This window comes from Phyllopteryx taeniolatus, chromosome 17, assembly GCF_024500385.1.
Source record: "Phyllopteryx taeniolatus isolate TA_2022b chromosome 17, UOR_Ptae_1.2, whole genome shotgun sequence".
NCBI lineage: Eukaryota > Metazoa > Chordata > Actinopteri > Syngnathiformes > Syngnathidae > Phyllopteryx > Phyllopteryx taeniolatus.
The window spans coordinates 13,936,335-13,959,197 of record NC_084518.1 but is presented as its reverse complement, the minus strand read 5'-3'; the positions used below and the strand labels follow the sequence as shown (position 1 = coordinate 13,959,197).

The following is a 22,863-nucleotide window of genomic DNA, read 5'->3' as shown; positions in this document are numbered from 1 at the left end:
GCTGTTCATGACATCCATATGTCCAATTGTTCAATGTACGGGAGTGAGCCGGCAACTCTCATTTTTATGCGATGATGCAGTCCAATCCAGTTCGACAGCATCACGCAGTGTGTGGGAGGCCTTATAATAGCACAGGTGTCAAACTCGTGGCCCGGGGTTCAGATTCAGCCTACCATATTATATAGTGGCCCGCAAAAGCAAATCATGTGTGTTGACTGTGTTTCTTGTGAAATAACAAAATTTCAGTCTTCACTTATAATAATGTTGAGATATTGCAAGCATTTTTCGTTACCACTCCCCCTTTGACAATAAATTCAACATTTGTTTTTACGAGCTTCTGATTTCAAAAGTAGTTAAGCAATTTGTTGTGTATATGTAATTATCCCAGCACGGTGTACGACTGGTTAGCACATCTGCCTCACAGTTCTGGGGACCGGGGTTCAAATCTCAGCCACGCCTGTGTAGAGTTTGCATGATCTCCCCGTGCCTGGGTGGGTTTTCTCTGGGCACTCCGGTTTCCTCCCACATCCCAAAAACATGCGCAGTAGGTTGATTGAAGACTCTAAATTGCCCGTAGGTGTGAATGTGAGTGTGAATGGTTTGTTTCTATGTCCCCTGCAATTGGCTGGCGACCTGTTCAGGGTGTACCCCGCCTCCCGCCCAAAGATAGCTGGGATAGGCTCCAGCAGCTAGCGACGCTAGTGAGGATAAGCGGTAAAAGAAAATGGATAGATATGTAATTATAAGAGGCGATAATTCACTTATATAGGTTCAAAGTCATAACAGCCTTCCAAGGGAAGCCATAACTACAATGTGGCCCCTGACAAAAATGAGTTAGACACCCCAGCCTTACAGTGAGCACTTCTCCTTTGCCGAGATGATCCCTCTACCTCAAAGGTGTGGCTTATCAAGATGTGGATTAGACAACATGATTACTGCACCGTTTTCCTTGGGCTGACCATAATAAAAGGCCAATATAAAATGTGCATTTTCATATGCCACACCTGAGAAGGATCTATTATCTTGGCAAAAAAGATCTTTGAGTTCAGCTCATGAAAAATGGGGGCAAACACAAGTGCGTTTACATTTATGTTTAGTGCATTTCTCTACAAGCTGCACTATGTGGATTAAAATAAATTAAATAAGATTAATATATTTAAATACATTGAAATTGCATTGTGTGGCCATTGTACCATCCATCCATCCATTTTCTGAGCCGCTTATCCTCACTAGGGTCGTGGGCGTGCTGGAGCCTATCCCAGCTGTCATCGGGCAGGAGGCGGGGTACACCCTGAACTGGTTGCCAGCCAATCACAGGGCACATACAAACAGACAACCATTCACAGTCACACCTACGGGCAATTTAGAGTCTCCAATTTATGCACGTTTTTGGGATGTGGGAGGAAACCGGAGTGCCCGGAGAAAACCCACGCAGACACTGGGAGAACATGCAAACTCCACACAGTCGGGGCCGGGGATTGAACCCGGGTACTCAGAACTGTGAGGCTGACGCTCTAACCAGTCGTCCACCGTGCCGCCGGCCATTGTACCATTCACAATAAAATACAATTCTTGAGGGTGCTGGTGGTATTCGAGAGTGAGCAATAGCACTCCCTAGCGGCACCCTTTATGGATGTAGGGCTGTCACTTATGAGCAGTAGTGTAGCGTATACGTTGTACATGGCACATGATTTTGAAGTTTTGATACCTATTCTTGAAGTTTTTTTGCAAATCTACTTTGCCGTTTTGAACCATGTTTTTCGCAGCCTTGACGTAATTTTTACAATGATCTTTCTCAGGCATATTCTTTCAGTTTTAACAAGCATTTCTGCAGTTTTGTTGTCAATTTATATTGACAGTGTTGCTAATTAAAGTTCATTTTAATTTAGTTGTGTTCTGCCGTTTCTTGCATCCCATTTTGGGTATTATAAAAGGCTTGTGTTCATGTACAGTATAGGGTCATGCACGACTATAAAAAGACGCATTATGCTTTTTTTTTTTCTTGACTGTCGACATCAGACTAAACCTTTCCTGTTTTAGGGCAATTAGGATTACCAAAATGATTTCCATTTGCTATAAATGCCACAATAGTGAGAGAAATACTTTTTTTGAAATATATATAATGAATAAGTCATGTTCAAAACATTGTCACTTTTTTAGCACAACTGTATATCCAATGTTCTTATTTCATACATCCGCTGATGTCATATATTGGTATCTTTTTTTTTTTTTTTTTTTTTTTTAACACATTCTGCAGTTTTGAGGCATGCATTTACAAAAAACAAAAAATTGTTGGTTGTGCAACAATTACTTCCAACAATGACTTTTATGACTTTAATTTTCCAAAGCAGGGACACTTGTGGTTTAAAAACATCATTGTTGTAACGCCACAAGAATACAAGTGATTATAAATTACATTTCTACATTTATGAGATAAGTACATTGTTTTGCTTGTTTTCATTAACAGTTAGTGAATTCCTTTTGTCAGTGCGAACACAATAGACATTATTCCTAGCGTTTGACCTATTTATTCACAATAACGCCAGCTCATTATCATTATCCCTTATATTACCTGCATAATCAAATGTACTGACCGAAACAAATGACAGCAAGTTAAATATATGATTTCTGCCCTTACCTCTAAGCCCAACATACCCACAAGCAGCTCTCCTTTATGTACAAATGAGCTGGCCTGAATTTAAAGACTTGACTGTCCTCTGGTGGCTAAACAGTGCATGTCAGCCATATCAGTAAATAAGGCATACACATTATATTTGCGATCATCACTTTTACAACACTAAACAAGTGAAGGTATTTATTTTAATACAATTTGCTAGTTTACACCAAAAGAGAGCAAATAGGTTGTTGTTTGTCCTTTTTATAATCAAGCTGAGGAATAAATGATGGATTTTTTTTCTATGGAAATAGGATGCCACTGAGCTCAGTAGATGAAGAGGACTCTGGTGCGGGGCAGCGTGGGGAAGGTGTCGGCCATTTTGCGGATTCGGGTGTAGTTGATGAAGCCTCGGAGGAAGAGCAAGAAGCCTGGAGAGGGACACAGCAAAGTGTCAGCGTGAAAACTGAGCATTATTGTTGTTGTTTTTCCAATACATGTATTGTATTGGTCATTGGTGGGAAGTAACAGACTCCAAATACTTTGTTACTGTACTTGAGTTGATTTTCCAGGTATCTGTACTTTACTAGTCAGAATGGAAATTGTATTAACACATTCACTGCCAACCTTCCCAACTAACATGAATATTTGACTTCTGAAGCCGTCAATGGCAGAAAATGTGTTATGTACTGAAGTACGAAAGTTTAAAAGTACATTTCAGGGTCTCTTTTTTTTTTTTTTTTTAAACTTAAATGCAGGAGTTGAATAAGTACTATTTTTACCAATTTTTTTTTTTTTTAACAAATATCTGTACGTCGACAAAGATATGACATGGATGTTATGGGGTCAGTTAAAATTCATATTTGCATTGCTTATATGTTATGTAATATATGCACGTAACTTCCAGCAAGTTTTCAACTACAGTTAAAAATGAGGTTTTTATTACGCATATTGAGCCCTCCCCGAACATACCCGAAGCTCAAGACACCAGGGTGTGGTTACTCTATCCAACGCAAGGGCTACTGGAAGTGACGTTGCAATTGACAAACACAGCGCGCTACACTCTACATGCAATGACGAGCAAAGTGTTGGAATATGAGGAGGCTGTTTGGTTCGTGTGACGTCGCAGTGCCGGAGAGAGCCGGAGACCGGAATGCGCATTCTGCATTATATCGATTTAACTGCTGTATATCTGCTATATAATCACTTCGAAATGGCAGATGTGGTTTGTAAAGGGGCTCTAGAGTTATCAAGACATTTTTTGTCCTCTGACCTTTAAGTACAAAGTACGAGTATTTTTACCACCACCGCTTACATTACACAGGTGTAAATTGAGGACTGTAGTAAATGGCTTCTTACCCAGCACCAGGAACACCCACCACAGCCAATATTGTCCATCAAAGTACCCAGGAAAGTATGTGGAGAACTACAACCACAAAAATGTGCCATTACAAAACATTCACTGAAATTATTAGGGACCGGTAGTTTGTAAGAGTGTGTACCCTGACGATGAGGACCCATTTGATGAGGGAGAGGCCAAAGCCGGAAATGGCCCCGTAGCGGCCGGCCGCTGAGGTGGTCAAACAGAAGGACAGGAAGAAACCGATCCAGTTGAAGAGAAATGCCACTGGAGGAATACAAGGGACGGGAAATATGCTTGAGGTCATGTGATCAAAAAGAAACGAGGTGGTCAAAATGCTTGAAATTAAAAACAAATCTGTGCAATTTAGGTAAAATCATCTCAATGGAGGGAAAACTTGAAATCATGAGAATAAAGTCTCAGTAGTAAGACATAATTTTAATATTAAAAGACAATTTCAAGAAAACGAATTACTTCTTTGGGGGGGGTGTCATAATTTTGCAACAATACAGCCCCAATTTTATGGGAAAAGTCCTTATACTACAAGAATAAAGTCTCAATGTGACAAGTAAAAACTGGATAAAAACTATAAAGACAAAACTTTTAATTTCAAGAGACTTATTTTGTAATTTAGAGAAACATTTTGATAATAAAGTTGTAAATTACCAGAAAAATGTGGTAATTATAAGACTGTCATCGTTTTATGACAAACCTTTGAGGACAAAAAAAATTAATATTGACAGAAAAAAAGTCTTAAATTATAATTTAGTGCAATCATTAATTTCATATTTTGATCATAAAATATTTGAATATAGTAATTTAAGAGAAAAGTGAGGACAAGTAAACTGAGGAAAAGTAATTTAATTTAAAGAGAATATAGTTAAGAGACTAAGCCATAATGAGGAAAAGTCATTATTGAAAAAACAAAATGAGAAAAAGGTCATTTTGACAGTAAAGTCATATGATAAGAATAAAGTGTTAATATTAAGAGAATAGCTAAAGTATGAAAAAAAAAATGACAAAATTATGGGAGGACAAAAATCATATTACAAGGAAAAACGTAGTCATTTTGTTGCAAAGTTGCAATATCTTGGGAAAGGTAATATTAAGACAATAACTTAAAATTGAAATGCTAAATGCTATAGTGAAGTAGGAATATTACAAGAAAAAAAAAGTCATAATCTTGTAAAAATGATCAGATAAGTCATAATAACAACCAAAGAAAGTGAGAACAAAAGTCATAATATTAGGAAGGGAGGCAATGGTAATTTCAAGAAAATAAAGTTGATATGAGTAAAGTGTTGCAATTCTGAAGAAAATAATACAGTAAAAATAAATAAATAAACGTAACAGCAATGGCTTAATGCAAACGGTTTAACATTTTTTTCCTTACTGAAGAAGGTGAGCATGAAGATGCCGTCATTTCCTATCCTCAGTTGATCAGCATCTTCAAAATCATCTCTGGTCACAAAGTCTTCATCCTGCATTACAAAAGGGGGACATTTAAAAAAAACTATCAGCTGTTTAACAATATTTGTGTCACCTTTTCAGTATTGTATATAAAAAAAACTGCATCTTCACTCTTCAAAACTAAATTTAACCAATACAAGTACAGGGTGACCTTGACATACGAGTTTATTTTCTGCCGTGGCCAAACTTGTAAATAAATTGACTCATATATAAATTTTCCACATTAAAATGAATTGAAATACCATAAATCTGTTCCATTACCCCCCCCCCAAAAAAAAAAACAGCACAATTTTTAACAAACAAAAATAGCACTGTATTGTAAAATACTGTATAAATATAACAACAAAAAATGATCTGCTTTTATAGTGTGTAATTACTGTATATCTTGTAGTATTCTTAGTTGATGAGCCTTTAAGGGGCGTGACCGAGTGAGTGACATCGGGAGCTGGAGTGGGGTTGGCTGGTTACTCTCAGTCTGGGTGCGAATTGTGGCCCACATCAGCTTCTTGCAAGTGTTCTAATTTTGTATTTGTCTGTTTGACTGTTTGCCCCATTCAATAAACATCTGAAAGGCATCAGCGACTGTGGCTCCTTGCCCACATGAGAGGGCGTTACAGTACCTTAATGACTCAATTTTTCTTCCCCACTTCACTCGAGCGGAGGCGTATCTGAATCTCGCTCAGAACTCACATTTTGGCTCGCAACACAAAGCATTAAAAAAAAAATATATATATATATATATATATATTTATTTATTTATTTATTTTATTTTTTTTAAATCGACTGAGCAACAGCTCGTGACTTAAAAAAACAAATAAATAAATAAATACATTGGGGCACTCATATGTCAATGGTACCACTGGACAAGAAAAGTACCAAACACAAACAAACACAAGCAACAAAACAACACAGTGAGCTTGAATGATCATCACAATGTCCAAAAATCTGTCAATCTAGCACTAGAAACTACATAAAAACCTCCTCAAACTAGCCCCTTTTCCACTGCACGAACCTTTTCAGAAACTTCCTCATCTACCCTGGTAGTTTGGTAGTTACCCCAGGGTCGTATTTAGTTTCTCCAAGCAACTACGGCCGTCTTTGTTACTTTTCATATTCCACAGAGCCGCTGTAGCCACCACTGCAGTATGTATGCAGTGTCACGGCAAGACTTGAAATAAGCAGATACGCATCGCAATTTGAGCATTAATAATTGGGGAAAAACATTTGGGAAAAAACATCTGCGAATAGGAGAATTCAAGGATCCTCTGCAATCCTATACAGTTGTTTATGCTGATATCTGTTATTCAATATCAATTTGGATCGGGACACCCTTAAAAAACTAAAAATAAATAAATAATCCATACCTCAAAGACTGTCTGCAGCCAGGTTGGCATTGTAAATTAGAATCAGTTCTCAATTGTCTTACCTGAATAAATAAAGGGTTAGGTTTTAAAGGTATCAAATATATTTTAAACAGATTAAGATATAAAATAATTCATTAACTTGAAAGGTTGAGTTGCCTGCAATGATTTTTTTAAATGCAGCAAGTGTCAGAAATGAGCAACACAGTACCCTGAACTATGAGGTATGGTGGAAACGACGCAAACTGCATGGGCCAAAGGAAGCTTCTGCTACCGGAGTTCCTGGTGGTTAGTGGAAAAGGGGCTACCGTCACTCTCACTCTCACTCTCACACACTCTCTCTCTCTCTCTCTCCTCTCTCTCTCCTCTCTCTCTCTCTCTCTCTCTCTCTCTCTCTCTCACACACAGTGTTGGGATGATTACTTAATGAAATGTAGTTGGTGACAATTGCATTACCTTGTTGAATATGTGAGAGTAGTGCAACTATTTAAATTACTTTCTAAGGGGTAACATAACTAATTATGTTTGATTACTTTTCTTAATTTTGAATTTTTAATAATTTCCTCTAAAAGTGAAGTGGATTAAAGCCATAGATCATTATTTTGGAATTAACCACAAATTTGTTCTTTACACAAAAATAAACTGAAATGTAAATAGAGTGGAACCTGGGTCTACAAACAATTCAGTTTATCATTTATTTATTTTTTATTTTTTTTTTCAAGGTAATTTACCTTGGGTTACACACTATTTTCGGTTTATGAACAGTCGGAAGGCTCAGAACTTCTTATTTCTCGTGCCAAATGAACATCATTGGCACCGTCCTTCAGGCATTTTTGTTTGTTGCCTAAAATGACCACCACATCCTACAATGCAACGCAAAAAGCTGCACTGTATTGTAGGAGGTGGCAGGCACAACGAAAGTTTCGGCTTATAAACGGGGACATGGAATGAATTAGGTTTCTAACCAAAGGTTCCACTGTTAAAAAAAAAATTATAATATTTTGCATTATGTGTACAGCTGTGGAAGACCACCATGCCATGTTGACCTAATGACAAATGTGCACAATTTAGACAATATTGCTTCAAATGACAACCCAAATAAGTGAATGTTCCATACTAAGTCCAAAATTATAATGAAACTGTTCAAAAGTCACTGTTCTTTTAAGTGTTCAAAAGTTTAACTATACATTATCCATCCATTTTCGTTCCCGCTTATCCTAACTCGGGTCGCAGGCGTGCCGGAGCATATCCCAACTGACTCTGGGGGAGAGGCGGGGTACACCCAGAAGTGGTCGCTAGCCAATCGCAGGGCACATATAGATAAACAGTCATTCGTACTCATATTCACACCTACGGGAAATTTAGAGTGATTGATTAACCTACTATGCGTGTTTTGAATGTGGAAGGAAACCACAGTACACAGAGAAAACACATGCACATGGAAACGCCATACAGAGGAGGTTGGATTTCAACTCAGGTCCTCAAAACTGTCAGGCAGACGTGCTAACCCGTCGGCCACCGTGCCGCCCTTAACTATACATTACGAGTCTAAACTTTTCAAAATCGTAGCTAAACTAGGAGATCATCCGGAGGTCGTATTTGGAAAAAATGCCATGTTTGAGACGAAAGCAGAATGGCACATGACCAGTGAGAGACGATCACAAGCGTTGGCTATGGGAGGACGAAGTGATACAAAAAAAGCTTTTCCACCGATTTTTCAAATGTAACTACAATTGTAATCATGGAAATTTCCAAAAGCAACTGCACTTTTTCTCCCAGTCATGTAACAGATCACAATTAAGTACATTTTGTAATTAAACTACATGACATCATTACATATAATTCAGTACTCCCCCAACACTGCACATGAAGTCACATACATAAAATAGTACTGTCACACACACCCATACATTACCTCCAGTGAACTGCGTATGACATCATCAAAGGTTTCCAAACGCTCTCTGTGCTGAGGCTGCAGCCGAACGCCGGGCAGCAGGGGGAAACAACACCGGGCGGTCAAACACGGTGACCACCCACTCTGACCCACATTCAACACAGTGACCACTACGTACTAGCTTGGATTTCCTCCTTCACTTTCGATGTGTTGGAGTCCATTTTAACATAAAGCAGGGTTCGCGGTGCTCGTTCGTTACCTCGCCAATGGCTAATTGAAACAGGATGTGGCGAAGCAAATATTGCCCATGTTCGCCACGCTGGCGAATCAAAATTTCCTGCGTCAAAACTCAAAAGCCCTTCGTGATAAAAGTTAGAGTGAAGGCACTCGTTCTGCCGTGTGTGAATGGTTGAGTTTTTCCCACACTTTGTAAAATGCTTCAATCCGCCGTCCAGCCACTGCTGGGTAAGCAGTTAGGCTCACAGGCTTTCCCATCTGCAGGGAGCAGCGCATCAGGGAAGACAAGACCTGATGCCGCTTGCCACGGAATTGAAGCATGCATATTTATTACCGTCACGTACGTTTGAAGTGTCGATGATCTTTGTGTCCTGCAATTCACATTAGTTCTCGCAACTATCTAGTTGCCTTCATCATCAATGCACGAGCGAATACCACTTCAGCTGTCATGTCGAGCGGCGGCAGCTGCGCTGGCTCGAAGCAGGGCCGTACATAGCTAGCTAATCATTTGGGGTCCCACGACAAACATAGTCGCGCCCCCCCCAAACCCCTTATGTAATATAGAACGCTGCTTTTGAAATCTGTTATAATTATCTGAGAGCTAAAGTTAACCTACTATTTACCACCAAAGATTTAGAATAATGTTTATCTTCAACTAAAAAGTTTGCATCTGAGAAAATGTTATATAAAGACATGAAGATCCTTCTTGATGATTATTAAATAAGTAAATCATCCCAAAACTTTTACTTTAATTGATAAGAACATTAACATTTAATGTAGTTTACCATTTGAAACATTTATACGCACATCTTGGTGGTAAAAAGTGTCACTCTCCAATTTATCTCCATACTCGGCTGATACTGACAGCAGTGCTACTGACAAGAGCATCATTATACAGTAATACCTTTTTACAAGGCACGAAGTTAAATCAATACGTCAATATTCTACTGTGATGGAAGGTTTTTCTTTTTAAAATTCAATCGTAAAAGAAAGAGTTGCTCTTCATATCAATTCATCATAACATTTAGGCCTGACCTACAGGAAAAAGTTGTTCATTTGTTGGCTATGTCCAATGTCGTGTTGGTCATACTACAGAATAATTTATTTCTTGTGTTTAGTGAATAATGCTGAAGATAAACCTCCTCACGAAAAATCGCATACCAAGTCGCAATCACAATATTTGTTTAAAAGAAACAAACAAAACAAAAAACCTCGCAATTAGGAGTATTTTCCCAAACAGTTTAGGCCTAGTCCTGATTGATGACAAGGTAGGTTCAATTGAGCCCACATCGTTAAAGCTTATCAGCTTCCCTCGCAGTGACAAGGACTGGCTAAGTGTGGCTAAAGGCTTAGCAACAAACACGCGTGATGTTGTAGCGAACCACACACACATGTGGCTCGGAGATTTTTATACTGTTTAGCCAAATTAACTAAGAGGTTTCATGACCCAGTACGAACCCTGATAAAAGGTACTCATTTCCTGTACTGAATACATACAGGAAATACTGGAAACAGTCGGAGGCGGTATAATAAAACTAAAAACAGTGAGAGACTCACTCTTGCAGTTACCAAGGGAACAGCTGCCTCCGCTTTGGTCCTCTCCGCCTCGTCATAGGAAGGTAGTGTGGTCGCCACATTGTAGGACGGAGGCTTGGGGAAACTTCCATCCTCTTTGTAGTCCAAGTAGGCTGAAAGATTGCAAACATCCGCTTTTTTAAGTGGAAGGCATATACACAAACTGTTACATTTCCTATTTTATTTCAGAGTTTTCCAACCTAGTTGAGCCAAGGCATTACATTTTGGATTAAAAAAAAAAAAAAAAAAACTCATGGTTAACCACCAAACAGAAATATAACAAAAAGTACAAATACTGAAAAAATGCTCGTCTCAATTTTTTCACAAATGTATTTTGTGTAAAATCTGGCTTGCTTAATTGAACACAAAGCTGATATATTTCCAGGAAGCCATGACTTATTATGTTGTATGAATGGCAACAGGTGGATACACAAGTTTATTGTACCTTTTGCCATCCAATGGAAGAGCATTTAATTGCTCTGTCACTATACGCCACTGCCATGGATAGCAAACTAAGCATATTTTTGATGAATAAAAGACTGTAAATAACATAGAAATCATAACGCTGTGAACATAACTTCCTGTTTATTCTTTCACTTTTAACCTAATTCCACTAGACAATAGATTTTCCAACGTATACCAAACTGAAAACCATGACCACAAAATCGAGATATGAACCGAACTGTTGTTTTTGTGAACCATTCCACCCCTACTAACTAGCATTAGCATTAAGCTAGCAGTCTGAAAGACTAAGCTATGATTGTTTTAAATACACAAAGTGTAGTTCTCTTTGCTTTGTATAGTTTGGCAATAAACTGAAACTGGGAGTGGTATTAAACAGCTTGAAGCCTCTTTGTTGAAGAACTGTTCACTATTCGCCAAAGTGCTAATATTGTGAAGTGAATTCAGTTGCATTCACAGCCAACATGCAGTGCCCATACCTCAAGTTTGAACTTGAAGGTCAAAGCAAAAAAAACGGCCGAATGGCGCTCGTACCTCGAAAAACCCTGTCAAAATCGGGTCACTTGTATCTGTATCCTTCTATTCTCTGTATCCTTCTATTCTCTGTACCGCTTATCTTCACTAGGGTCGCGGGCATGATGAAGCCTGTCCCAGCTGACTTTGGTCAAGAGGCGGGGTACACCCTGAACTAGTCGCCAACTGTTTTAATGTTTGCAATTATAAACTTTTTGGGGCGGGGGGTAGATGTGGGCGATATATATCACCTTTGATATAATCGTGAACGTTGCTTTAACGATGTGCAATTCTACATTATCATTCATTCATACTGTCTCAAAAAGAAAAAAATTGACCAGCTGCACGGATGGCATTGGTGGAAGAGAGAAAGGAGGAAGTGCATACAGTCATTCACGGAATCAGTGGACATGATTCGGTCATGTGACTCAGTGGTAAGCAAAACAAAACTCTTCCGCTCAAACTAATGGGCCAACTCCATGCAAACTTTTCAGCAGTTTAGCAGCTTAACAACTGGGTGAATGGTCACTATGGACCTCAGTGGAACGCACGTATAGTGTTTTTTGTTGGCCAACAGGAAAATGACACAGGCCACTCGATGTACATGCTGGCTTCACAGTTTAAAAGTGAAACGAAGAGAATGGACGGTGCTGTTTTGATCGTATATTCACTAGAGGATTTATTCATTTTGAATAACATTTAAAAAGAAAACTGTGCACTGTCAAAGTCATCCGACTCTTGGTGAGGCTAATGGAGGCGCTAGATAGCATAGCCCTATGGCCGCACCGTAAGTAAATCTCACAATACTGTCACTGATCACCCACTGCTTTACTTATTTAAAAAAAAAAAAAAGATTCTGCGGTCATGACATAACATATTGTCATCATCATAGGTAAGTAGTAACTGTATTGGAATACATTTATAAAGTAACCCTCCCAACCCCGAGTATGAGGAATATGTAAAACTTTGCAATTCCACAAACACAACTACCGCTCAAGAAAAGTAAATCTGCACAAAACACTCAGAAACCCTTGCCAAGTCGTTTAACAAACGCATACCATACGCCAAAGCAAGTAAATGTTGGCAAGACAAAGAATGTCATCAACTATATTTCTTTCTGCAGTGTTCGAGCCAAATTTGTATGATAGTTTATGCTGTATTGGCAAACAATCTATTTGGTTTAAAATATTTTATTAGATTTACATTTAGATGTCAGCTAAATTTTTGTTTGATGTGTTTTGTTACAAAACCTTAACTAAATTACTATTGCGCAAACTTGATTTGGCATATTCTCCTGTATACAGCCTTGACATAAATTGAAGTTATGAATTGTTAAATATTGCCAGACAATATTCTTGTGCAATGTTTTGCAGTAAATGCATAAAGCACTTTACAAAATAAACAAAAGCTGTTGTTCTAAAGCGCTGTGTCTATGAATACATTTCCTGGGAGGTAAGTAGAGATTTAGCAAAGCAAAGCAAATTTATTTCTATAGCGCATTTCATACAAGAGGTACTCAATGTGCTTTACGTGATTAAAAACATTTTTTTTCGGAAATCATCAAATTATCGTTATTGTAAAATAAAATTAAAACGCAACATACTTTTTGCCCATATCGCCAACCCTGTGGGGCGTGTCAATTGCATTTTTTCGCTATTCCCATTTCCCCAACAAATAGGGAGGTGTGAAATATGAGCCTGTCTAGCTGAACACAAAGCTATTACTTTGTTTTATGAATTGCAACAGGTATACACAGGTTAATTTTACCTTCACAATGTGGAAGAGCATAATTGTTCTGCTTGTCACTACCCGGCGATGGCATAGATGGAATTCTTGACCAATTAAGAGAAATTGGATAGCTTCCTGTTGCAGACCTGACTATCTCTAGTGGCTGGGAATCACCGTTGAAGTCGATAAAACAAAGTACAGTAGCTGCACTGACATGCATTATTCACAGGCGCAAATCTCTGTTTCTTACCAGCATTGTCCTCTGTGACGCTGCTATAAGGAGGCGGCGCATCTGCAGCGACCTGCGGGCTCGCCTCAGCCTCGTCCACATTGGGCAGCTGGACAAACACACCGGCAGACATGATTAATCGCACACGGAAAATGGATGCACGGCTGGATGGAAAATTAACTTCCTGGTTAGCCTATTAGCAATGAGCGAAGTCGTGGCGTTAGCGCGTTTTAAACAGGCTAGCCGACTCATTTAGTTAGCACAGTGGACATTGCAAAACGGAAGACTTCCACAACTTGAGGCGAAATGACGTGAACGTTGTGGTATTGCGTCTATGCTAGCAAGGATGTGTGTAGGGGGAAACGCATTACCTGCTGATATCTGGTGCTCGGCTCAGCCATTCCAATTTGAACGGCAAACAAAAATCCCAACAACAGACACACCGCCAAGAACTCTAACCTCAAGAAAATTATATAACAAATTTGTCAACCCGTCGTCGTGGAAGAAAAAGGCTGCGTTTAATTACGTGCGCTGCACGGATTGTCAAGAAGGCGAATTTCTGTGCTCTCTTCCGGCTGTGGGGTTTAATAAAATAAAGGTTAATGGTTAAAAGCACCATCAATGCAACGTTTGCGATACCTTTTCAGGTCATTAGACTCATGGATATTTTGTCATAATACACATATTAGGTCGTTTTAATGTCGCGAACTATTGTGTTGTCGCAAAACCCAACCGCCCTTCATAGCTTTTACTTTAAAATAAACCGGAAAATCGTTGCTTATTTCCTTAAGCCTAACATTGTTCTTCCCGTGCCAAGCAATTTACGTCATTGGTCTCAATACATCTTCCACGCCCCCCTTTTGGAAAAAAAATAATGTTTCAGCTAAGTAGTGGGTGACAGAACTGGCATTTAGACATGAAAAACAATTTTAAACACACATACAAACAAATATATAGTGACAAATTACACAAAATAAAAACGTATTCAGTGATAATAATTTACAAGTGTTAAGAGGACCCCTTCAGCAAAGGAGTGGGTGACATTACTGTCTTTTGGAGATTAAAAATAAGAATTACGATTTTAAAAAATTACAAGTAAATACAAATAATAAACATTTGTTAAATGAAAAGAAGAGAAGAGCATTAAGAGGATGCTTTCAGCAAAAGAGTGGCTGAGATAACTGGTGTTTGCAAATAAAAAATGAAAAGCGTTAAGAGGATTCTTTCAGCAAAGAGGTGGATGACATAAAACTGCTATTTAGTTATTAAAAAATAAAAAATCCATCCATTCACTTTCTGTAAAAAAAAAAAAAATGTGTGAAGACAAAAGGGTTCAGAGGATGCTTACAGCAAAGAGGTGGGTCACATGCAATTAGCATTCTGATATCAAAAAGCAAAAAAAACAAACACAAAAAAAATCTAATGTGTAGAGACAAGAACAACAACCAGAACAAAGTATTGTAAGGCTTTATTGTATCTTCAAATAAAATTAAAAAGACAGTACCTGTACATTTTTGGCATGTAAATTAAGTGTTTTTCTGGTACTTAAGGAGCACGGGGTAAGTCGTGCCTATGTGCTTCTGGTTGTAGTGGTGGCACACGATCTCCACATCATAGAAACTGAACTGGACTTTGACCCGCTCATTGGGCGAGCTGAGGAAACACAGGGTGTAGAGGGCGAACTCGAACTCGGGACTGACGCCGATGAAGATGCTGCCTTTGGGCTTGATGCCGTTCTTCCAGCTGAACTGCAGGGCCAAGATGTGTTTGTTCTCGTCCGGCTGGGGCAAACAGAAATCTTTATGTCACACAGGACTCCTCAAAATAAAACCCTAATTGCTACAGTGGTGGTAAAAAAAAAAAAAAAAAATCAATATTTTGCTTTTACTTTTTTCCTCAGGACACTGATATGAACTGCAGGGACACAGAGACACTTCTTTAGCTGTTGTGTTGACGGTAATTGTCGCTCGCTGTCCAACAATTATTTAAGTCACACGAGACCAGGAGTGGGCAAACTATGGACCGCTTCATTCTTTAATCTGGCGCGCTGAGCATTTCTATGTTCAAGAATCTTGTAATACTTGTTGGATTAATATAGCTGTTTTTAAACTAAAATTGGTTCATTAAAATTTATTGATATCTATTTAATAATTTGTTATTTTTTATAAATGCAGTTACCATTTCGTATTTGATACAACTATAGTTTGATAAATTGTAAATAGATTAATTAATTTTAATTAAATAAACATTATTTTCTAAATTTATATTGTATAGTATTTATTTTATTAAATAATTGTGATGAAATAAATATGAAATTGTCATAAAATTAAAATAAAAACAAAATATTAAACATTAGCATGAATTTATCAATAATTTTGGATCTGTATTTAAATTTTCATTTTATTAAATAATTGGTTAATAAATAAAAATTACATGGATTAGAAAAAAACATGACCCTTAACATTTTTTTAAATTAAACTTTGTGGCATCAATTTTGGAGTTTTTTTTTTTTTTTGTAAAATTGGTTCATTAAAATATGATTAATTTGGCTAATTAAATGTGTCATGGAGTTAATATAAATACAATTAAATATTTAAACAATTTTACAGATATATTAAAAAATATTTCAATTATTTATTTTATTTACTGAAATTAAATTAAATTTTAAAAAATTGCATGAATTATTTTATAAGTAAAATTAACCATTTTACATACACATTTTTCTTGTCATTTATGTATTTTTTTTAACCTCATCTATGCATGATCTGGCCCTTGTGTCTTTTTAAATTTTAATTTGAGCCTAGAGCACAGAAAATGGATGGATGGATACCATGTCACCTTTGCTGGGTTCTTCAAAAACCCAATTGAACTCTATCGCTATCCAAAACAGTAGCAACTATCAGACTAGAAGTAAAGAAAAGCAAACACTTTGTAATATGCATGCCAGGCCACTAGTTGGCGATGTCACTTTGTTCTCAAGGGTTCAAAAGTAGTGTCAAGTCTACAACTCACTTTGACAAGTTTTCAAATGTTAGCACTTTCAGGCATCAAAATGTTCCATAAACAATAGCTAAAATCACAATGTCATGTAAACATCTCCAGACAGAGTACCTGCGGCGAGTTAGCGTTGACGCTGTAGCCTTTGTAATCGATGTGTCCCAGCTTTTCCTGCAGATACAGCTGGATCCAATTGTGAAATCCTATGACCGTCCGCCCTCCTCTGGTTTCTCCGACAAACACGTGTTCAAAACCCGATGAATCCGGCCTGGAGGGAACAAGACGATGACCAGAAACCAAGGATGGGCGTTCAAATACATTTTTTAAATAATATTAAACACTTTTCCGAGTATCTTACAACTTATGTCAATGGAGACTGAACTTTAAAATTGCAGACAAAGGACTATTATGGAGAAATGTATTAAAACCAAGAGGACAAAACATTCTGGAGTGATCATATGTCTACTGGAATGATAATTGTCATTTAAGACGTTGCCACATAATGCAAGATCATATTTAATACTGTGCAGTAAGACTCCACACTAATTGATCTGATAGGTGCTACTGTTTTGGTCAGCAACAGTATAATAGTCCATCCATCTATTTTCAATACCACTTAGTGTGCAATACAATACTGTTTTTTTTTTTACACTATATGATAGGCAGTTGTAATGGAAGATCATTGTGAAGACATAAGAAGTGTTACAGTTTACCACAATTAGTCACCACTGCGTTCTCCCAGGATTTTCCCACTCTGCCAGTCAGCCACACCTACCTATTTAAAGGCTCTGCTGATGACTCAGGATACGCGCCGATGCAAGACTCTGGACCACTTTTCTGTGGATTGATCTCCTGTTACCGACCCTGTCTGCCCCTATACTGCCTGCCCCGTATTTCTCCAGGGAATCTCCTCAGCCTTCTACCTCCGACCAAGAGTTTTACCTCAGCACTTTTTCCTGTGCCCTGTGTTTTGTTGGGACGACAATGAAGTGTGACTTTCCCCGTCCTGGTATCTGCGGATTAAGGCGCATTATATGACCTGGCGCCCAACTCCTTCCCAATCTTCGAAGACGCTATCTACTTCTGGACTTTGAAGTTAACTCTGCTGCTACTTATCTATTTGTTGCTGAACAATTCACAGTTGTTATTAAAGGTCAAGCATGTGGGTCCTACACACACCTGTGTCAACAATCTAATATAATGTAATAATTTTTATACAGAATAAAATAAATAAAACACACATTTAAAGAAGGATAAAATGTAAACATGATTCTGTATTATTGTTGTGTATTGTGTGTGTGTAGTGTGTACAATTACAATTTGAGAGGAGCTGCTATTTTTGTTAACACATTTCAAAAGGGCTCAACAACTCCGAATGATCAACAGCATTTTTGAACCGTAACTACTACAGTTATTTATTTTTCCTCCTCAGTGAGAAAAAAAAATGGAGCCATCAATTTGAGGCAGGCATTTTTTTGTTCAAGTGGGGGCAACTATATGGTGATCCACAACGACCTTCAAAGTGGTCCTGCACTAAATTTGACCCTCTCTTTACTTAATGTTTTGCTGTCTTCCACATTATGTTTAGGTAGCCAAATAGTTAGATATCAACCAATATTATCAAATTGAGGATGGTGGACTTGTGGTTAGCTCGTCTGTCTCACAGTTCTGAGGTCCGAGAGTTTGAATGTCTGCTCTGGTCTTCCTGTGTGGAGCTTGCATGTTCTCCAGGTACTCTGGCTTCCTCCACATCCCAAAAACATACATGGTGGCTTTACTGAACAATAAACTGTAGGTAAGAATGTGAGTGTGAATGGTTGTTAGTATACAATTTGCTGTGCGATTGGCTGGCGACCAGTCCAGTGGTTAACCAACCAGATTCCAAAATCTGTTGGAATAGGCTGCAGCACACCTGCCACTCTTATAATAAGAACAATGCTATAGAAAATTAATGGATGGATTTTCAAAGATCTTTTCACAGATACTTCTGGTTCCCACACGCAGTGCAGCATGCCCACAGCCATAGTTTGGCGCAGTGGGTGCAAGATTCCCACATTTCGACTCGGTGGCAGGTTGCACTCACCTGCTGGATCCTCTCCTTGCGTAGAGTTCAAACCAGATTCTGTAGAGCTGCTCCTTGAACTGTGTCTCATCTTGCGGGGAGAGCTTCTTCTCCACCAGATATTTATGAGCTATCTGAAACAAAACGTCATAGAATAAGAATAAAATAAATAGGGGTCAAGAGAGTCCGTAATGTGGTGGGGGGAAAAACTGCGGTAAACAAAAACCAAAGCTCATCTATCCAGATCTGCACTACAATGCCACAGTGTACCTTCATTGTGGGAGTCTTAACAATAGAGTCCAGAAACTTGTGGTTCTCCGCCACCTCCTCAGGGGTTACAATCTCTGGCTCCCCGGTGTCACTCACATAATTATCCAACAAGGAGATAAAGGCTGTAAATGCAAACACAAAAAAAAAATGTCATGTAGAAATACACACACACAGAGACTGTAAAACTGAACATCGTGAACATTTGAGAGATATGACGTATTATGCCTCTACTGTACAATGGTATTCCCACATTTTCTTTTTACTGTCAAAGTATTGTCTAGTACAGTTTTAGAACATCCATCCATCCATTTTCTACAGCACTTGTCCCTGTTAGGATCACAGGTGAGCCAGAGTCTATACCAGCTGACTTTATGAGAGAGGCGGGATACAACCTGGACTTGGGTCCCACCCAATCGCAGAGTTACGCTACAAACGCGCCTCCCCAAAATGACCAAATGGCTACACAGAGAAACATGTCATCTATTAGATTTTGCAATTGTCAGAGAAATTCTTAAAAATCTATTGAAAAAAAAAACACACATTGAAGGGCTTCCGCAGCAACCCCTAACTACATTTAGAATTTCTGACGCCGAACTTCCCTTAAGGTTGTACAATTCAGAATTTGAAAATGTTTTGTGAAAAACACTTAACAATGGAACTAATTTACTCCATGTGATTGTTTTTTTGTTGTTTTTTTTTGCAACACATATTCTCAAAAAGAAGGACGTCACTAAAGATGTCATCATATCACACAAATAATAATATATGAAAATATGCCACAAAACTATACATTCAATCATAGAAGACATCAGATTTTGTAAGGAGGCTTTTAGGGACACACAATGACATTTAAAGTAAATGCCTGTACGTGGACATGCTACTTGACATAAGCCGGGCACTGATCTCTTCCTAGCAATAATTAACTGCAGAGGGGTGAAGAACGAGTTATTGTTTTTTCAATTTAACACCAAGTCAACCACATGAACAAACACAGGTCTTAGCGATTTCTGGTCATGTGATCCGGGTTGAGTAAATAAATGGCCCTGTTCATAACTGCTTACAGATGCCACAAGATGGTGGTAAAGCAACTACTTTTTTCAAAATGAAACGCCTCAAATCACTTCAATATGCAGTAAGTTCCTTGGCAATAAGATGCCGAAAGATGGTGGCAGAGGACTACTTTGGTCTAAATGAAGCTCTTAAATTCACTTCAACATCGCTCCTCTGCGCCAAGATCCCACAGGCTGGCGGTAAAAGACTACTTCTGTCTAAATGAAGTCTCCTCAATTCACTTCAACATTATTCCTCTACACCAAGATGCCACAAGCCGGTGGCAAAGGATTACTTTTGTCTAAATTAAGCTCCTTGACTCACTTCAACATAGTTCCTTGGCACCAAGACACCACAAGATGATTACTCACCTAAAAAGGTCTCCTTTTGGAAAATATTCTCATCGACAAATTTGAACAGAGGATATCCTGCTCCATCGTTGTCATCGTCATTGATGGCCATGTTGTCTCCAGCTTTGCCCTGAAACAGAAGAGAACAAGTACTGCAACACTTTCACAATTTATAACTTATTTGCACTTGTCTATGAACCTTGAAATTACAACAGCACATCCTGTGAGAAAAAGAGTAAAAGTGACCTGCTACTTGCCAAATAGTGACCCCACTAAACTGCCCCTTTATTAGTTAAGTATGGCAACAGTTTGAACTTGCAAAATAGTGACTTAACACATTTTGTTAACCTTTTGTGCAGTCATTCGTCTTTATTAGTAAACTATTTATGAGACTACCACTTATTGTGTGCAAGTGTGTGTTGCACCTGCAATGATATTCTGTAGTCCTTTCCAGGTCGTAGTCTGTTGACGTCGTTGTCCCACAGTTCCTGCACCATGGCGGACAGCTCTCTCTCACTCTCGATCATGATAAGGCTGCTTGGGTCACTTCTCGACTTAGCGGCAAAGAGGCTGCAGATAGTCTTCTCAGATATTTATGTTTATTCTTAAAATATGAAATGAGGAGCTGTATACCTGTATGAAAGCGACAGAGAAGATGATGAACCTCTTTAGGAACAAAACCTAGCTACTTAGATGTTAGCATTGTTAAGGTTTTAATACTATTGAATATGATAAGATATGCATATAATACTTTTTGTGACAATTTCAAAATGAAATTATAATTATATTATACAATTATATAAAATAAATTATAATTGTAATGTACCTGTACATAATACGTAATTAAACAATACATAATACGTAATTAAACAATGAACCCTGCTACACTTGGATTTTCGATTTTAAAAAATACACTCAATATTCTCAGGTTGATCCATTCATTCGATATGGGCATACTGGAATAATATGTGTTGACCACATGTTCCACATGCATGCTGTGGAAGTTTGGGAACTTCCTGGTTAACCTTTGAGCCCCAAGGCTGTGTCCAACGATCCCACACTGACCTTTTTTCCCCAACCCCCTTTGGAGCGCTCTCCTGCTTCAGAGGCGATCACACTTGTTTGCCGATGTTCCTTTGTGGTCCTCAGGTGTTGCTGCTGCTGTTGACGGTCTCCTGTGTTTGTTAGAGAAGATATGTCTTTAGGTGCATAGTAGTGGTCAGTCAGTGTGTGTGTTTGTGCATGTGGATGAGAGGGGCACGACAGGAGAGAGGGGGGCCATTTTAAAGGGTTATCCCCTGTCAGCAACTCTAGCCAAAGGGGTGACACAATGTTGTCGTCTCTTTTCAGTCTCAGGCTCCAACGTGCTCTTTTGTTTCTTTAGTACTTCATTGTTGCTCCCACACAGGTCGCACACCACCGCCACCTGGATTACAAGCCAAAATATGGGTCGCGCTGCAGGTTACAAGATGCCCTGTGGGACGGACACATGCGCCACCATATCATTAGTTTGAAATCAGTGCAGTGGGACCCAAACATAAACTACATCTGGTATTTCTATTAGATTGACATATACTGCACATCAACTTATGATATAACATAAAACAGTCCAAACCCTAATTTTTTTTCTTTTAAATTAGCGCTGAGGTTTAAAGTTCAGTTAAAATTTAGAGAAACTACCAACCAAAAAATGTCCACCTATAAAAGGTATAAAAAATTCCTTCAAAATGTGAAGCATTTTTTTTTAATAATCATAAATCATTTAAAAACAAGTTCTACTTTTTTTTAATAAAAACATTTTCAGAGATATCTTTATAGTTGATGTTTGGACCCGAGTGAATGTAACATTCTGTATTTATAGTGTATACAAATATAGAACGACGTTACTTTTATATGAGTTACATACTTTAGTGCAGCGGTTCTCAAACTTTGTGCACAAAGTATTACCTAAAACAACTTGATTCTCCAAGTACGACCATAGAGACCAACATTAAAATAGTTGCTTAGTAGGCCCGTAGTAATTTAAAATGCATCTCACACAGGTTATTAAAAAAAAAAGTAAACCTAAATAAACATTTTAAAAGAAACTGTTCTAAAAGATTAGCTGCAAATGTATTGAAGTTAAAAAATATAAACTGTAATTTACAGATGTACTGTAGAAACATTATGCACAGTTTGTATATTTCTTCTAGAGGCAACCCGCATACCACATTTTGAGAAACACTGCTTTTGGATATGCATGTATTACATTAATATTGACATGCTTCGCTATGAGAAAACTGGCAGAAGTTCTACAGTATACAGTGAAACCAACACAAATGTGCAGAAGCTGTTCCAATCTAAGAAACACAATTTTAAGTTCAACAATTTACTGTATATACAAGTTTTCTCATAGGAAATAAGGAAAACTTAATTGGGCACCTTGTAAAACTATCAATTGTACAGGTAGGTACAATTGCCAGTTTTAAGTTAGGCACTGTAAAATATAACTGAAAAAAAACAGAAATAAAGTAAAAACTCTCACCTTTTTGAAGAAATCTGAAAGAGGAGGAGCAAGAGAGCAGATTGATACTGTCTCCTAGGGAACTTTATATTACTGGATTTTATAATATAATAAAGTTTAGAAATGGGTACATAATAAACACGTTTTCTCTTTCCAATCACTTGTACTCTTCTATAGTGACAGATATA

At 38.1% G+C, this 22,863-nt stretch overlaps 2 protein-coding genes across 6 annotated transcripts; both read right to left on the bottom strand.

Moving 5' to 3' along the window:
- Nucleotides 1-2,320: 2,320 nt before the first annotated feature.
- Nucleotides 2,321-14,183, bottom strand: LOC133467426 (NEDD4 family-interacting protein 1-like). 4 transcript variants are annotated; one of them, XM_061752275.1, is made up of 8 exons: nt 13,815-14,183; nt 13,465-13,552; nt 10,494-10,624; nt 8,721-8,777; nt 5,368-5,455; nt 4,117-4,241; nt 3,974-4,040; nt 2,321-3,045 (listed from the first exon to the last, which is right to left on the bottom strand). In XM_061752275.1, the coding sequence occupies exons 1-8, from the start codon at nt 13,842-13,844 to the stop codon at nt 2,942-2,944; spliced, it is 690 nt and encodes a 229-aa protein (XP_061608259.1). In that variant the 5' UTR covers nt 13,845-14,183; the 3' UTR covers nt 2,321-2,941. The 4 variants fall into 4 exon arrangements, with proteins under 4 accessions (XP_061608259.1, XP_061608261.1, XP_061608263.1 ...); XM_061752277.1 differs by having other exon boundaries at nt 10,506-10,624; XM_061752279.1 differs by lacking the exon at nt 8,721-8,777 and having other exon boundaries at nt 10,506-10,624; nt 13,815-14,177.
- Nucleotides 14,184-14,894: 711 nt separating this feature from the next.
- On the bottom strand, nt 14,895-22,831 carry endou2 (endonuclease, polyU-specific 2). 2 transcript variants are annotated; one of them, XM_061751923.1, is made up of 7 exons: nt 21,238-22,831; nt 20,598-20,805; nt 20,194-20,302; nt 18,773-18,894; nt 18,524-18,636; nt 16,555-16,708; nt 14,895-15,224 (listed from the first exon to the last, which is right to left on the bottom strand). In XM_061751923.1, exons 2-7 carry the CDS (start codon nt 20,697-20,699, stop codon nt 14,970-14,972), a joined length of 855 nt encoding a protein of 284 aa, XP_061607907.1. In that variant the 5' UTR covers nt 20,700-20,805; nt 21,238-22,831; the 3' UTR covers nt 14,895-14,969. The 2 variants fall into 2 exon arrangements, with proteins under 2 accessions (XP_061607907.1, XP_061607908.1); XM_061751924.1 differs by having other exon boundaries at nt 20,598-20,742.
- Nucleotides 22,832-22,863: the final 32 nt, after the last annotated feature.

Bases quoted from the DNA above. Each gene is read 5' to 3' on its own strand.
- LOC133467426 (XM_061752275.1), bottom strand. From the start codon at position 13,844: ATGGCTGAGCCGAGCACCAGATATCAGCAG. The intron at 8,778-10,493 runs GTGAGTCTCTCA...GTTCGGCTGCAG, and splicing joins TTCCCTTGGTAACTGCAAGA to CCTCAGCACAGAGAGCGTTT. The intron at 5,456-8,720 runs GTAATGTATGGG...TTTGTAATGCAG, and splicing joins TCATACGCAGTTCACTGGAG to GATGAAGACTTTGTGACCAG.
- endou2 (XM_061751923.1), bottom strand. From the start codon at position 20,699: ATGATCGAGAGTGAGAGAGAGCTGTCCGCCATGGTGCAGGAACTGTGG. The intron at 16,709-18,523 runs GTGAGTGCAACC...TGTTCCCTCCAG, and splicing joins GCAAGGAGAGGATCCAGCAG to GCCGGATTCATCGGGTTTTG. The intron at 15,225-16,554 runs GTACTCTGTCTG...TGTTTGCCCCAG, and splicing joins TCAACGCTAACTCGCCGCAG to CCGGACGAGAACAAACACAT.